The sequence below is a fragment of the Homalodisca vitripennis genome, chromosome 2 (genome assembly GCF_021130785.1).
Source record: "Homalodisca vitripennis isolate AUS2020 chromosome 2, UT_GWSS_2.1, whole genome shotgun sequence".
NCBI classification, from domain to species: Eukaryota; Metazoa; Arthropoda; class Insecta; order Hemiptera; family Cicadellidae; genus Homalodisca; species Homalodisca vitripennis.
In genome coordinates this window covers 47,548,859-47,566,982 of record NC_060208.1, presented here as the reverse complement: position 1 = coordinate 47,566,982, position 18,124 = coordinate 47,548,859, and the positions used below count along the sequence as shown (strand labels likewise).

Here is an 18,124-nt window from a genome sequence, read left to right as displayed (position 1 = left end):
CGCAAGAGCTGATCGGAATCGATTATATTAGTGAAACGGAATGATATTTCGTTAAATGTCATTGTATGGTGAACTTGTTTTGTATAGATTTATTTTAATATTCTTTTCGGTTCGTCACTCCTTCCTGAAGGGCGTACGGGTTACATGGGCCCAGAGGCGTATATAGTAAAGAAAATAAATGGAAAATTCATTGCGACGTGTTCCGCGTGTTGGACAAGGTCACAACTCTGATATGTAGCCTTGTGTCCCAAAACTTTTACATGACCATTTTTTAAGTGTTTCAGGAGTGTTATGTCAGTTATTTTAACACATCCAATTTTCTTTATGCCTGTGGTTATTAAAATTCGGGTAAATATTAAGATCAGCGACTACCGCTCCGATCGCCGTAAGGTTTTTCGTACTAACACAGGTTAACGTAATTTCACCGAAAAAAATAGTCCTGATTATCGCTAACACATAAAAACCAGCTTTTCGGCAGTAATATGTTGGCAATACAAAACACATAAATAACAAGATTTTCGACTATCTAACTTAAAATAATGGCCGACCATGGTCGTTTTGATGAGTTGACAGTAGTCACGTGACAAACAGGAAAGTTTCCGATTGGCCGGGCGGGTCACGTGACCTATATGACGGCTTCGATTGACCGCCAGACGTAAACAAAGAAACCCACATGGACAAGGAATAATTAGTGAAGTTATTGACATGGCGTGCGATGGTTCTTGTCACACTTTAAAAGACCTTAGCTTGCCTATTCAAAACTCAGATCACGCGATGCTTGCCCGCTGCGCAGCGCTTCGCGCTGCTTGCTCTTTTAGAAAAAAAATTAACTCGAGCTTGCAAAGTCCAAGCCCAGATCACGCCATGACTCCTTACACATACAAAACTCAGACAGAACTAACGCAGGTTTCATTAAAGGCAAAAGGTAAGGGGCGCGCGTTTATCACTGATAAGACGAGTTTATACTAGAAGTAGTACCTGGACTACTGCCCTACGAACTAATAAGACAAAAAAACGAATAAATGCAATGTCAATCAGGTTTTTCAAATTTTATTTTTTCCAAAATTTGGGGGGGGGAGTAAACGGCTACGGCGATAATCGGGACTACTTTTTTGGTGAAATTACGTGCCCTACGAACTAATAACACCAAAAAAACGAATAAATGCACTGTCAGTCAGGTTTTTTTTAATTTTATCTTTTCCAAAAATTTTTTTTGGGGGGGGGGAGTAAACGGCTACGGCGATAATCGGGACTATTTTTTTCGGTGAAATTACGTTAACCTGTGTTAGTACGAAAAACCTTACGGCGATCGGAGCGGTAGTCGCTGATCTTAAGATTTACCAAAATTCGTAGTACTTAAATTAAACTATAGCAGTTATATAAGAAATAACATCTTTTGATAAGTACTTTGTCCTATTTTCTGCCAGAAAACCCATTTAGTACAACTATTTTCTCAATTAAAGTACAAGCTAATTTTAATTTATGTATAACGCTATAATCTAAAACGATCTTTAATTTGTTGTATACAATTTTAGTTAGCCTACATATTTAGATTACTTCAGTAAATTAAATTGTGATTTCAGAAAATTAGTATATTCGGATAAAGTAATCAAGAAAAATTTGAATCGACCAAAACAAGAAAACAAAGAGTCTTTTCCACAAAACGATCCGAAATTCATAACTGAACATTATTCTATCCTTCACAAAATCACTTCAATCAAGTTCGAAGTTCTCAAGAAACAAAATATTTATTTTCAAAATCTCCAAGAATTGTTTTTGAAAAGCGAACCTATATTAAACAAATATTGGTGTTAACTAATACCATAAAAAGGGTAAACAAGGAATCACAGGCCTTTGGTTGTAAACCGCCTAAAACCTCGTGGAACTTTAGGATCATGTCAACCGACAACATTTTCAATTACTATAAACAACCCAGTTTATCAAATGAAATATCAACTATGAAATTAAAAACTTAATTTATCAGTTTAACTTTTGTTTTTGTGAAAACCCGTATGACGCCCAAACATCGAATCCCTTACGCATAAGAGTAATTGGCTATCGATTTGACGTCCATACACTTACATAAAAAACACGTTTAGCCAGTCATACGCTATAAATGTGCACAATCAAAATCATTTAGAAAATTGTTACACTATCAAAGGCATTAATAAGATTCGTGAGAATATAAATAAAAAATTAATAGATTAAAATTGAAAAAATTGTGTTTTTCAACAAGTTGCAGCCTTCGCGGCCCGAGTCGATAAACATCAAAGGAGTCAATGTTTAATGAGCCTGTTCATCAAATATATTTAAAATCTGTTTGCACCAAGCAACCTGTTTATGTAATAAGTTACTTTGCCACTGTGTCTACGGCTGTAATCTACTATATATCGCATAGCCGTTGTGCGCTTTTTCTGGTTTTTGCGATAATTGTGTTAAAGGATTGCATTAGGAAGGCGTTTATATATATATATATATATATATATATATATATATATATATATATATATATATATATATATATAAACATAGGTGCATATATATACATATGTATGTATTAATGCCTGTTTATAGCTCTACCTTATAATGAAGTAGTTTTAAGTTTCGCCTACGATTATTTTTGTAGTTGACACTGGCAGCACTAGTTCTGTTTTAAATGTTTTATTTTTGTTATTGTTTATACTTTTTTCAGTTTCGTTCTTCAGTTGTTTACAAAACAAAGTGATAACCTTACTTTACAAGTAAACTAAACTTATAAAAACTGGTGTTAAGCCTATATTTAAATTGGCCAATTCTTCAGTAAAGCGAATGTCATGGTTTCTGAGGATGAATTACTAAACGGTAAGTATTTTATAATTCAATAATTAAAGTAAATGAATGGGTGAATTGCAAAAGTGTCTTCTACCAAAAATTACATTATATAATTGATCATTTATGAAAAAGGGCCCTGACTGAGATAACTCAATTCAAATGTCATAAAAGTGAACTTATTTAAACAGTTCTAGAAAGGTTTATTTAGCCTAGCCTATTTTAACCCTAGTTAAAGTTAGCATATACTTGTATGCTGGCAAGCAGAGTTTGGCTGATTAGCAAAGGTTTTTATAAACTGCTGGCATGTTTTACTCAAAACTTGTATGGTTTTTTTTGTCAGCATGAAACTTAGAATGAAGATATGTGTTTTTTTTTTTAAATATTGTCTTGCATAGAAAAAAGTACAAAATCCATTTATGGTTTTAAAAGTTAAACTTTTGAGTTCCCTAGTTTTTCCAAAGAAATTGTATTGAAGAAATCAATATAGCCAATATTAGTTTATACATATATTATATATATATATATATATATATATATATAAAACAGCAAGATGTTGCAAAAACAATTCATGAAAATATGAGATAAAAATACGGCAGGTTTCTCTAAAAATTATTAAAGTGGTAAAAAATGTAAGGGTACTTTGGGATTATACCGACCACACCAGTATGAAGAACACAAAAATTTAAATTTATAGAAACAAACATAATAGAACGAAAAAACAACTGTTTAACTACATAATTACAAGCATTTCCAGGTATTGTGATCGGTATTGTTGTCGCTGTTATCTTATCTTTCTCGATAATCCCGATTAGGGCAGGGCGCGGCATCACATGATTTGCACGGTACATAATTGCCTTTCCATTACAATTCAATTTATATTTCTGATCAGCCCCTCTAGAATTTGATATTTTACTGATAGGTACTATCTCGAGGGATGTTTTTCTTTCGTCGACATCAGCGCGGCTGCCGAAGCCTGCGCTGATGGCCGGAGGCACTCGCATTTTGGGTGGCGGAGTGTGATCAAGAATAAAAACAAGTTTTGAGTGTTTTTTCAATAAAGAGTTTAGTTTTAGTTTGGTAATGTTTGTTTTTGTTGAATTTTTGTGTTTGGAGAAATGTAGAGGTAAAACACGGAAGTACAACAAAGCGACGCACCAGCTGAACGGGCGGCGAGACTCTGCAATCACGTTATCTACTAGACCGCTCGACTTTGACCTCTGTCTGAGGGTGGGGAGGGGTTTGCGATAAGACAATTCCTGTTTTATATTGACGAAATATTGTTCTATGCTAATCTAGTAATCAGTAGAAGCAAAATGTCAAATAACGATTCATGTCTGGGTGTGGTCGGTATAATCCCAAAGTACCAATGTAAGCATATTTTTCATTGCCCAGTAAAAATAGTTTTGGATTAGATTACCTCATAATCCATTATAATATAAGTATAATATTAAAAATTAATTTTGTAATGGATAGCTAATAATTTTGACTCCACTTAAACTAAAGTACGGATATGAAAATTTACTTTTATAAAATTTACTTTATTCTCTAGAAAAAAGTTTATGGGTTGTAATCTAAGAACAGCAGAACCAATAAACCTGCACAACCTACTAAATGAACATATTGTTTCATTTAGTGAATTTTAGATTTTCCGGCACAGATTATGTGGGACGATCTGGCACTTGATCTGAGGTTGGGAAAGTACCGTTCAGAAATGTCCCTTGCTATCAATGAAACTTGGGTGGCATCTTTGCCGCCACCCCGCACTTCTAGCGAAAAAAAGAAAAACATCCCTCGAGATTGTACCAAAATTCAAGCTCAGATTACATGAGAGCTCGTAAACTTTTTATATTTATAATATGTGTGTGTGTTTTGTTACCTACTTATATAGACTAGTAACAATTAGTAGATAGTGACAGAGTGGCCTCTTTCTCACCGACATTGCTTCCTTTTGGGAGGCAGAAAACAAGAACTAAACATCATAATGACATGTAACTTAGTTTTCAATGTAAGTCAAATAAAATCTGATCTTTCCAAAAATGTATTTTTTATAAGTTCCCGGTAGAAAAAACCCCTTCCAAAAATAGTGGCCACTGCATAATACCAAAGCACCCAGTTTTTAATAATCCTGTTGTTGGTGTTGTCTTATTCTATACAGATATTTAGAGGGCATGCTGGTAAGCTACTTACTGGCTGTACATCTTTTTATCAAAGAACTAAAGTTTATAATTGTTTTATAAATAGTAAGTTATCTCAAATCCATAAATAAATGTTTTACTTCAGAAACTTAGATTTTAGTCTTTCAGTGATGTACCGGTAATAAATTGTAAAAATATGATATCTGTTAATATCATTAATTGTTTTTAAATTTTATTCAGTATAGATTTTCCCATAAGAAACTCTATTTTCTAAGTGATAATGCATGTTATACATTTGTAATCATTTTGATATTTCCGTAATATTTGAAGATTATTATTCCTCAGGCAATTTCAAAAACAATTTTCCAATTTTCATAACCTTGCTGGATCTAAAAACAGCCTTTGTGTATTTATATAATAATTATTATTATTTATCGATCTTTACCACTTTAAGTTGTGTAACCAATATTAATAATATAGTACAGTTGTTTTTTACAATTTAGTAACTTTGTATTTTCTAAAATAAATAAAATTAAGTACTGTATTTAACCTTAAAACTATTAAAATAAATCTAAAATTTGAACATTTAATCCTTAAGTTTGGAATTTAATTATTTATGCAATGAATTCATCCCCTGTGTATAATATACCGGCACATATATTCTGTACAGTACAACCTCTCATATCCAAACTTCCCACATCCGACTCCTCCTAATATCCAACTGTCTGTGTGATCCGACCGTGCTCCGTTGGCGAGGCTGTTCAGACTTGATTTTTACTGCCCCACATTACACCTTTAATACAGCCTATGGATCAGAGCATCATTGAGTGGCTAAAGAGAAGATACAGAAGAAAATATGTCGGCTCTCTCATGGATAAAACAGAAAAAGGATGTAATGAGGCAATGAAAAGTTTAGATATAAAAGATGCCATCTATATCGTTGCTGCAGCTTGGGATGAAATTAAACAAACCACTCTTCAGAAGGTTTGGAAAAAGATTTGGCCATCATTAAAACAAGAATAACTCGAGACTGATCATGAGCCAACTTCGACAGAAGCACAGGGATGCTACAGGTCAGGGAAATCAGGGAAGTCAGGGAAAAAAAACAGGACTGGAAATCAGGGAAAAGTCAGGGAATCCGGTCTCAAGTCAGGGAATTTCGACGTTGGTCAGGGAAAAATATAAAATCCCTTTACACAAATAAACTTACTGCTGCCGCGCCGAGTCCAAGCATGCAGACGACGCGGCGCATGAAGCAGGCTTTTTTGCTTTTTTATATTTGCCACCCTGTTAGCCTCAACACCGCTTATTTCCACCCATTAATTGCCAAAAACCCTGGGGATTGCGTCGAAAAAAGTCAGGGAAAAATGAAAAATTTGGTCTGGAAATCAGGGAAAAGTCAGGGAATTTCGTTATTGGACTCCTGTAGCAACCCTGAAGCAGATTTTGAGACAGACAAAAGATAAACATTACAAAATCTACAAGTGTTTCTGCATGATCTCCAGATGACAGATGTCGAAGAGTGGCTTGTTGAAGGTGATGTTTTGGAAGTTACAGCTAATGACAATCTCAGAGACGACCAATTCATTGCTATTGTTCAGAACGTAGCTGAGGAAGAAGAAATTGACTCGGATGAAGAGCAAACAACAAGTGACAACTTTAATGAGTAATTCTGCTGCTGAAGACGCCTTTGACGTTGCGCTGAAATATATCAAGCAACATCCGAATGCAACCCCGATGGATGTATTGTGGGCATTAAATTTAAAAACTGTAATTTTTTAAAATATATTCAGCAACATACGAATGCCGGTATTTAAGAGTAAAATAAAGTTGTTCGCTTATTGTAGTACACTGCATAAATGTAGTTTTCTTCTACCTGGGAAAGGTGTTTTTTGCTCCTCCTGATATTCAACCTTTTGTCCGTTCCAACCATGGCTCAGTCCCGTCATGGTCAGATATGAGAGGTTCTACTGTATAGGCTATATTCATACATAAACTTTAAATACAACTCATTGTCTAGGCCAATTTTTTATTTGTATAGTAAATGCACTTTTCATCTGCAAAGATGGTGAAAATCCTCAGGATTCCACCAAAACCTAGTCTTTTAGTATCTCCAGAGATACTACTAAAAAATAATCGAAATAGACAAAAATTCCACCATTTGAATTTTTACAGAAAAGTCAAACTGCCTTTACGCATGTAATTAAGATCACTCATTGCGTGTTAGTCTAATTCCAAATTGAACAACAAATATTCTAAAAGTTTTACTATCTTCGGTAGGATTACTACATAATCTTAATTTTGCTATAGGTTTTTACTTATAAATGATACATGAGTAGCAGTTCTGCAAATGCTATGATGCATTTTGTAGTCTTGAAGACATCTCTGGAAGAGAGAGGACAGTATGGACGTCTCAAGGCTGATCTGCACTATCAGCTGATGTTAGCTCTGGGACTGGACAAACAACTGATTGATGCCAACAAACCACAGCCTCCACTCAGCATCAGCATGGTCAATCAACTGATCCTAGAGTATCTCAACTGGAGTGGCTATAACTTCTCAGGATCTGTGTTTTCTGCAGGTTCAACATTAGAATTTATTTAGTAAAGACTACCATAATCATAGTATAATTTATGAGAGAGGTAATTGTGTCATTAACATTTAGGTGGTTAATACAGTAGCTGTGTTGAGTATTTTGCAGTTATAAAAGGAACGATCAAAGCCGTTGCCAAAATGGAGCACACACAGAGAAATCAATCTGTGTTTGCTTCTTTTTCAATATTCAAAACACTATGACATAAACAGGATGGTAAGAATCAGCTTAATATTTTCAAACACTACTTTAGATTCAATGTAGCCTTCTACATCCCACAAGCAAGCAAACGATTCTACTTATCTTTCCTGTCCCGGCAGACAATTACCAAACATCCAGTCATTGTACCACTCACATAATGATTGTGATTTTCTCAAGAGGTTTGTGCTTGTGCCATTTATCTATTACATGTAGAATTAGAGAATGGATAGTCAGAGCTATTGATAGAAGACTTTGTACATGTCACCCTTAGACTATTTTGTGAGATTTATTATTGGAGGCTGATCTCTGTTCCCTAGAACTGTCCTGCTGATACTAATTTCATCTTTTTATAAAATAAGACTGTAGATCCAGCAGTGGTTTTATTCTCCCTATCCCACATTCTGATATGATACATTCTGCTATTTCTCCTGATTGACAATATAAAAGGCACATGATATACTCATTGAAATAACTCATTCTCTGAGGATATTTCTGGAAATGACCATGGCTGGTGAGTACAGTAATTAACTGCTTTCTTAAGTTGCTCCCTACTTTAATGAAATAATGGATTTTATGAGTGCAACATTGAGGTTCTTTTATTATAACTGCTTTCTTAAGTTGCTCCCTACTTTAATGAAATAATGGATTTTATGTGTGCAACATTGAGGTTCTTTTATTAAGAGTTGGTCAGGGTAGAGTTACTAATAAATATTGACTTTATCAGCAATCCGATCTCATCTGCCTTAGGATAACATTTGAGAGTACAATCTAAATCTGTATTTCTATTTTTTTACGTCTATAATATATGAGGATTAAAATTCAAAAAATAGGATATTAAATTTGCCGACCTAATATCATTACTATAATTTCTAAACAGTAATTTTTTGGTTACACTTTTCAACTTTTGTATTTTCACAAAAATTCCTAAATAGGGCAAGATAATCTCTTCCAATTTCTCTAAATTTCAAAGTAGTAATCAAGTTTTTTCAAAAGCTTCCTTTCTTCCTAGTCAATATATGATAACAACTACATGGCAGACAACATCTGTAATAGTTTACCTACTGGCAAATATTATAGAGAATTTAAATTTAACATTCTGATGCAAAAGTTCATTGATGGAAGAAGTGACAGAAATGTTATAATTTAATTGAGCTTTGGGGTGTATAACAGTTGCCACACAAACAATCCTTATGGAAATATTTCTTCTAACAAAATCTTGAAGTATTCCCATCAGTGGTAAGATAAAAAAATTTTGGCATTCACCTTGGCCTTATATTTTAAGATTCTAAAGGAATTCTAAATATGATAATTTATATTTTTATGTGTTTTTACAGGAATAAGGTTTTCTTTCCATGTTAATCCTATAGGATGAATTTATAATGAAAAAATATTAAGGATTAGAAAGTAAAAACTTATTTAAAAAACTTCAAATTATGTAATTTTGCACATCAATTTTGTTGTGTAAAATTACTAACAATTTCTGATAAAGAATGTATTGCTACAGTTTCAAATTGTCATGAAAATCAAAATACTCAGCAGAATAATACAAAATTTGGTCTAAAGACCAAACTGTGATTATAACAGATGGCCACTGTACATGTGGTTTTTTTTAAATATTTATGACGCAATCCAATGCATGTTACATGTCTGATGGAAATAAAGGATATTTGATTTGATTTGATTTGATTTGATTTAACCGTAACATGATTTTTTATAATATGATGGTTTTATAATATGACGAAAGTACTATTTTTATTAATCGTACTTTAGGGGTGCCTGGCAGGGGGTTGGAACTATACTAAGTGTCCGGCATCGCACATGTAGCTTTCTATCGTTGTTTAATGTTGAAATGTATAAAAACTGAGCTTTACACTATTACGAATTTAAACTGTGATTTCACTCACCTTTACTACCTGTTAACTGTCGAAGCCACCGCGACCCAGGCTCCATACTCGAGGTACGTTTATACCTGTATAGTACTCGTATACTGACAAGTTGTCAGCTTTTATGAAATAACGAATGCCTGGGCGTTGCGGGCTCTTCTCTACTATGTAATTTGCCAATGTAAATATCCGGAAAAAAATACCTATACATTTTTTATGTAAGTATTTTTTAAATACAATGTAATACTTTTAAAATTAGGTATGAAACAATTTTTTATACTTATTTATGTAAATTCTGCCTTGTATGGCATAAAATCTCAGGTGATAGAACTACACCACTGTTTTTTACCTTATTTACAATGGATTAAAGGGGATTTCATGATGATATGTGAGCTTCAGTAACACATTAGAGCTTAATTTTGTGGAAATTTAGTTGGTATTTGAAAAAAAGTGTTTTTACAATGTATCATGAATGTTAAATGATTTTTCATTGTATTGTAAAACTAGGGCTCATTTAAATAAAGATACGTTTACAGACAAATTCATCAACTTGTAAAATCTAGATGGATAGGAAAGTTAAAATGTATGAGAAATTTCGTTACAATCTGTTAACAAAACTTCAATGTTGTAAAAGCAGACAAGGAAAGCCCCACAATAACACCTCCTTAACATAAAGATTATTCAGCTTATCCTCTTTCAGATAGTGTATTTGTTGAAAAAAATTAGAATTTAATCTGTGATGGTAGAGAAACATTTAGTGGTATGACAAGAAATTATTTCATCATCACTAATTTGGAATTTACAACATAACTATTATAGTTTTCGCTGTTTAGTTGTTATTATGGAGTCACCCCATTTGTTCCTTGTTTCCATATAATTAATAACCTTAGGTTCACTACAATTCAGGCTAGTTCTTATTAGTTTTGATCATCTTCAAAAGGCAAACTTTACCTTTAATGGTTTGGTTTGATCATAAGAAGGGAGAGTGTTAGTAGATAATTAGTTTCATAAACTGATTTACAACTGAATTATGAATAGGCTAACTAACTGTCAATATGAACAATTATCTTCAGATCACTCATTATTTCATTTTGAACTATCTTTGCAGAATCGTCTGTCTCTTCAAATCAGCTGTCCAGGGAGGAGCTATGTAAACAGCTGAATGTAAAGGACTCACCCTCTACGAGCCAGTTGTAAGTTGTTGCAATATTTGTTAATAATTCTGTGGCATCGATGTATAATCATACTAGATAGGGCGCTGGGTGTCTAATCTCCTCCCTCCACTTGTGGGCTGTTCAGCTGGTTGCTATTGTTGCCAGACACTGCTGGTGGTTATTATGTGTGTAGCTGTTTCACAAGATAAGCTCTGAGGTGTTATCAAAATTATTAAATATGTATATATTAAAGTTATTTGAAGTTGGTGTACAAGTCCATAATGTCACATTTGACGGTACGAGTACAAACATAATGGTAATGAAAAACCTTGGATGCCAATTTCCAGCGATACCTTTTTTCTGTGTAACATTTAACATTTAAGGGAGTAAATTGTAAGCTTATTGTAATCTTGGATGCATGTCACATGCTTAAACTTACTAAAAATATATTAGCAGATAAGTGTACCATAGAATCTGAAAATGGAACTATAAATAATAAGTACCTTCAAAGACTGATTTCATTGCAAAAGGAAGAGGGTCTTTCAAACAAGTTGTCAAATAAACATATATTTTATATAAATCAAAAGATGAATGTACAATTAGCAGCCAAAACTAAGCTCCAGCATTGCATGCAAGCTAGAGTTTTTGCTAATGAAACATCTGTTTGTCAAACATTTCAAAGTCGAATAAAAAAGGAAAACTTAAAATGTATAAATGACAAAGATCCCATGGAGGAAATAACAATGACACAAATGTTAAACAATTAAGAAAACTGATGTTTCGTAACAGTGTTTAACCATCTGATAAAGGCAATTGTTTAAGGTTCGATTTAAACCACCTGAATTCTGTAATAAGCTTCAACGAAGCATCACAGGTAGTTGAAGCTAATGATAAAACAGGTGGCATTGATGAATTTTAACACATGAAATGTATTGTAGATAGTTTTGAAACATCTTATTATAAAAGTAATGTGTGATACTCCATTTGTGGGGTTTTAGTTCAAAAAATAGATGCAAAAGAAAATTGTGAACAATGTAGTGGTGCATTATTAGCAGAAGATTCAGCCTGTACACCCAGTTTACTGACTTTGTGTCGAAAGGAAAACTAGTAAGAGCGTCACCTGATATTTTTAAAATTGTTAAATTTATTTACAATTATGTTTTTAGGTGTAGAATCAAAAGATTGGATTTATTTGAACACTTTGAAAATTACGAGGTGTAATTGGAAGTTTAAGAATGGGCTGGTAATGGTACAATGGGCGGTACTTACATCCTACTGTGTGTATCTTTTTCAAAGTAGTCTCCTTCTGACTGTAAACACCGACTTCAATGGTGTTTTCTCTTTTGGAATTATTCCTGGAAATTTTTTTCCTGAAGTGTGTTTTACGGACGCTCTCAATATTTGCCTGGTCTTCAATTGAGTCAAATCGCTTCCCTTTCAGTGAAAATTTCAGTTTAGGAAACAGGTAGAAGTCCGCAAAGGCCAAATTAGAAGAGTAAGGCGGATGTGAAAGCACAGGAATTTTGAATTTGGTCGAAGGTTCAATGATGGAGAAGGCACAATAATTAAGAGCATTGTCATGGTGTAGCACGCAACTCCTGTCTTTCCACAATGCAGACATTTTTCCGCACCTTTTCACGAAAATGCTGGAGGATACATTTATAGTATTCCTGGTTAATTCCTGGTCTGTCCTCCAGGTGTAAATTCACAAATCACAATACCGGTAGAATAAAATAAAAATCACTAACATTGTCTTCACCTTCGACTGGCTTTGCCATGCTTTTTTCGGATGTGGTGAACTTGAAGTCTTCCACTGCGAAAACTGCACTTTGGTTTCAGAATCATATCCATATATACCCACGTTTTAAAATAATTTTAATTTGATTTTTTCTCTATTAGAGGATTTCTTTTCTTTTTCTATAATAATTTCAATTTGCTTAGATATTGTTTCTCTGTTTTCTTCATTGCTTCAAAAACTTTCTTCAAAAGCATTGTAACAATTATCTCTTTATCTCCAATAATTCCCGTTGCAATAATGACGTAATAACATTTGTGTTAAGAAAATGGTTCTGTTGTTTGAAGAAGTCCACCAATATTTTTACATCATTATTATCACTTTCTAATTTAGCATCAATTGAATCAGTGTGTTTATGAGTTTTTTATAGGTATATAATATAATTTTATATGACTTTAATAATATAGCTATAAATAACTTACCTGATCCATTCACTTACACTTTCAATGGCACCACGTTGAAAAGGACCTCCTTCAACACTAATTCCTTTCATCAAGGTTTGCTCAATAGTCTGATTACTTGCTGTGTTGAAAAACAATTATCCAAACATCTAGATGTGAAATATCCTTCTGTAAACTCCGTAGGGTTCATTTTATACAGTAATTCTTTCATATCTTGCAGATAAATTTGCACTTTACCTTATCAGTTTGTTGGCCACAAACAGTTTTTTCCCAATCGAAGTTAGGTAAATTCTTGCTACTTTGGAGTTTTTATTTCTGAAGAGAATAAATACATAAATTTCACTTACTTTTTTTTATATATTTCAATGTATAAATGTATCTTGCTATTATATTTTTCCCAGAACTTGTAGGTTTTACAAGAAAGTTTTTAAAAATTTGTTTTATAGACAAATTCTGTTTTTAAGTGAGGTACCAATCCATCCTGCTCTTCGCTTGAATTAGCTCTTAAAGAGGTTACTCCTCTACTGTTGTTTATTATTTCACATTAACCTAATTCATTATTATATTTTTTTTTTACTTAAATTGGTTTTTAATAATCCGTCTATCTATTATTTAACTGATCATCCAATAATGAACTGCAGTTTTAAATCAAATTTAAAACTATAATACAAAAACGAATAAATACCAAATTTGTTGTAAAAGTTTAATTGAAAAACATTGTCTTAAATAAAATTTCTATTAAACATATACAAGAATTATCCGCCAAAACACTGAATTTTCCCTGTTATACGAGTATACTGTATACACAACATATACAGGGCAGTATAAAAAAGTAGCCAAAAAATTCCGCTGCACTTGCCGCTCCGCTCTCTCCTCCACGTTTTACTACATTTTCAAGTGCCCTACAACCCTTAATATACACTAGTATCTTTAACTGATGTTCTTCTACAACTATTTAGGTGAAATTTCACATATAAAAAAAATACTGTTAAAGCAAAACTATACTCTTAAAACTTAATTTTTTATAGTAATTGTTTAATCAATGAAAAAATGAAGAGCACAATAAAATTGTTAGTAAACATTGCAATTTATAATTTAAAAAACAAAATACTACATCAAACATATAAATTCATTCACTATAATTGTAATCCAAGGTCTAAACCCCAGGCACTCCATTATTTGTTAACATTTCCCACATATTGTTACAGTTTATTTCTTATTCCACACAAACTTTGATACAAATTCTTTGATCCATTTTTTTTTAACAAATGAAAATTGCTGAATTCATATAACATCTAATCTTAGCAGCTACCACTGAAAAAGTAAATAATGAATACAGCTGGAAATTGTATTATACTTCAGGAGCGTTAGTACCATCATAATAAAAAAAATCTTAACAATGGGACTCTTAAAACCCTCAAAACTTAAATATTCTCATTACTGTTTGAACACACCTCATATATTTTCAATATTACATTTCATATCCTCATTTGAAACTCAAGATTCAAATCCCAAATGTAACACATACTTGAAATCCAAATTCATGAACATATTTTTAAACCGTTCTCGATTGGTTGTGTGACAAAAGTATTTTGTTCACTGTTTCTACATTAATTTGCCTCTATTAATCGATTTGACACACCTTATATAAAACAAAGTGAATTTGAAAAGTTACTTTTTATTTATATTTCAAGTTTTGATGTAAGTGTAAGTACAGAGAAAAAGGTAAATTATTAGAATGGGATGGCTAATGGTACCTTTTAATTAACCTAAACCATGTGGTAGATGGACAGACCAACTGGCCTCTCACATATATGGAGATAATTTTACTGTTATCTTGAGAACCTTTTTTCTGACTTCTTTAAATACTTTGTTTAAAGTTTATTATTAACGATGAATGGTTTTGCAAGGATAATAGAACTTGCCATCATTATATGTTACAAAATATATAATGCTACGTTTAGAGGATTGAAATCTACCGTCTTCGAATGTCAAGTCCAGATTAGTGTTACTGATCTACATGTTAGTACTTGATCTATTTTATAGATTACATCAAGGCTGTGAACATCTATCAGTGGTGAACAACAGCTCATTTCCTATAGTCCAATCGACATTATATAAAGCTCCAGACACTGTTCCTTCAGTGTCATTCATATGCCTAATCCACCATCACATATATTAGTATGAACAAATCCCTAAGACAGCTGTAGCCTATTTCCAATTGAGGCGAACAAGTGATATCAATTTTCTCAGCATTGCTTTACCAAGTACTAAACTACTTCACGTAATAAATATGATGATCAGACTACCGAAGGAAAGCCAAGACAACTAGATTCAAGGAGAAGAATGTCATCAATCTAACAGTGCTGAGTGTGCAGATCGATGTTACAGACTTGATGAAAGGATTCAGATTGATAAGATTAGGTGATTTTCCTAGAGCTTAATAATACAACGTCAGAAACTATTTTAATGACATTGTAAACTAATTCTGTATGTTTATATTTCAGTATAGTTTTGTATAAATCTTCAATTAAACTTTTTTCCAGGCCTTTGCTGCTGGCTGTCCTAACCACTGTAAAAGAGGTCAAAACCAAAGACAAGGACTGATTATGAATGCATTTATGCATTAACTGTGGATATGTTATGTATTTCTATTTTGTACTTGCCAATAAAATTTTAATTTGTAATTTATTTTATTTTAGCACCCAAACTGAAAATTGGTTAGGGAGAAAACAATTTGTCATTGTGCTATTCTCATTAATATCCGTTAGGTTCTTGAATTATATGCTATGGTGAAAGTATGGACCAATGCTCTATGGCAAGAATGCTATAGGCAAGTGGTCTGGTAGTGCGAAGAATTCTGAGCTATTGTACTGGTGAAAGATATGAGCCAATGCTCTGTGGCAAGAATACTATAGGCAGGTGGTCTGGTAGTGCGAAGAATTCTGAGCTATTGTACTGGTGAAAGATATGAGCCAATGCTCTGTGGCAAGAATACTATAGGCAGGTGGTCTGGTAGTGCGAAGAATTCTGAGCTATTGTACTGGTGAAAGATATGAGCCAATGCTCTGTGGCAAGAATACTATAGGCAGGTGGTCTGGTAGTGCAAAGAATTCTGTGCTATTGTATTGGTAAAAGATATGAGCCAATGCTCTGTGGCAAGAATACTATAGGCAGGTGGTCTGGTAATGCGAAGAATTCTGTGCTATTGTATTGGTAAAAGATATGGACCAATGCTCTGTGGCAAGAATACTATAGGCAGGTGGTCTGGTAGTGCGAAGAATTCTGAGCTATTGTACTGGTGAAAGATATGAGCCAATGCTCTGTGGCAAGAATACTATAGGCAGGTGGTCTGGTAGTGCGAAGAATTCTGAGCTATTGTACTGGTGAAAGATATGAGCCAATGCTCTGTGGCAAGAATACTATAGGCAGGTGGTCTGGTAGTGCAAAGAATTCTGTGCTATTGTATTGGTAAAAGATATGAGCCAATGCTCTGTGGCAAGAATACTATAGGCAGGTGGTCTGGTAGTGCGAAGAATTCTGTGCTATTGTATTGGTAAAAGATATGAGCCAATGCTCTGTGGCAAGAATACTATAGGCAGGTGGTCTGGTAGTGCGAAGAATTCTGTGCTATTGTATTGGTAAAAGATATGAGCCAATGCTCTGTGGCAAGAATACTATAGGCAGGTGGTCTGGTAATGCGAAGAATTCTGTGCTATTGTATTGGTAAAAGATATGAGCCAATGCTCTGTGGCAAGAATACTATAGGCAGGTGGTCTGGTAGTGCGAAGAATTCTGTGCTATTGTATTGGTAAAAGATATGAGCCAATGCTCTGTGGCAAGAATACTATAGGCAGGTGGTCTGGTAGTGCGAAGAATTCTGTGCTATTGTATTGGTAAAAGATATGAGCCAATGCTCTGTGGCAAGAATACTATAGGCAGGTGGTCTGGTAGTGCGAAGAATTCTGTGCTATTGTATTGGTAAAAGATATGAGCCAATGCTCTGTGGCAAGAATACTATAGGCAGGTGGTCTGGTAGTGCGAAGAATTCTGTGCTATTGTATTGGTAAAAGATATGAGCTAATGCTCTGTGGCAAGAATACTATAGGCAGGTGGTCAGGTAGTCCGAAGAATTCTGTGCTATTGTATTGGTAAAAGATATGAGCCAATGCTCTGTGGCAAGAATACTATAGGCAGGTGGTCTGGTAGTGCAAGGAATAGCTCTTCAGACAGTGAGCAGGTTGTATTCTAAACCAATATAATCGTGATTGTGAGGACCATTCTCATCATTTTATTCATTTTTCAGAGGAATAGTGTTTATAAAGGAAAAAGGCGCTCACCCAACTTGAAGCCTTCAAAAGAACTTAGAAGGTGTGAAAAGTATTATTTTGTCTATTGTGAACAAATACTTGTTAGGAAGTGACATCATAAGTTTGCAAAATGTTATGTCCTTTATATTGAACTTTTTAATAAATTCTTCCTGATAGTAGGATATTTTTCCAGCTTTATTAAAATGTGCAAGTACAATTAGATTATTTGATGATAATAATTTATTGAGCAAACAACATAGTTCTGCTCAGGACAATATACATTGTAGTGTGTGTTAAAACAATCATTACCTCCTCATGAACAAAAGTGAGAATTATTGGAATAACCATTGTATTTAATAGTGATAATATCTTGCATTGCAAGTGGGCTTAGAGATCTAGAAACTCGTGGGAAAATATGACAGTGGATGGCATCTTATTTTCAAAGTAAGAACATATATCTTAATTTTAACTAAATGATTTATTACTATATAACCAAATATAGAAGACAGTTTTGACAAAATATACTGCATTACTATGTCCCACAGGGATCCATTGTGGCACCTATGCTGGGTCTATTATCTGGAGGATTATCTTTTGTACTGGCCGATATATACTTTTCAACAACATTAAAATTATAGTTTCAAATAATATCTTTATCATCTTTAGATATTTTATCTTATTTGTTTATCAACTACTAAGTAATTCTTTTATCTAAAAATCTGCTGGATTTTAAAAACACAAATTTTATAGTTTTTTCTATAGTCAATAAATCTAACAGGTTTTGTAGATGAGCATGTCCTAGACAAAGCAAAGAGTACCTGTGATCTGGATTACCATTTTT

At 33.4% G+C, this 18,124-nt stretch overlaps 1 protein-coding gene across 2 annotated transcripts in view; it reads left to right on the top strand.

The window, feature by feature from the left end:
* Positions 1–15,660, top strand: part of LOC124353904 (centrosomal protein 20) — a 31,862-nt gene extending 16,202 nt beyond the window's left edge. Inside the window, exons 3-6 of one of the 2 annotated variants that reach the window (XM_046803957.1) lie at positions 2,693–2,841; positions 7,257–7,527; positions 10,732–10,816; positions 15,520–15,660. In XM_046803957.1, the coding sequence (XP_046659913.1) occupies positions 7,278–7,527; positions 10,732–10,816; positions 15,520–15,580 (396 nt within the window). In that variant the 5' untranslated portion in view covers positions 2,693–2,841; positions 7,257–7,277 and the 3' untranslated portion in view covers positions 15,581–15,660. The remainder of the gene's footprint in view (positions 1–2,692; positions 2,842–7,256; positions 7,528–10,731; positions 10,817–15,519) is intronic. The other variant, XM_046803958.1, reaches the window with a different exon arrangement.
* Positions 15,661–18,124: the final 2,464 nt, after the last annotated feature.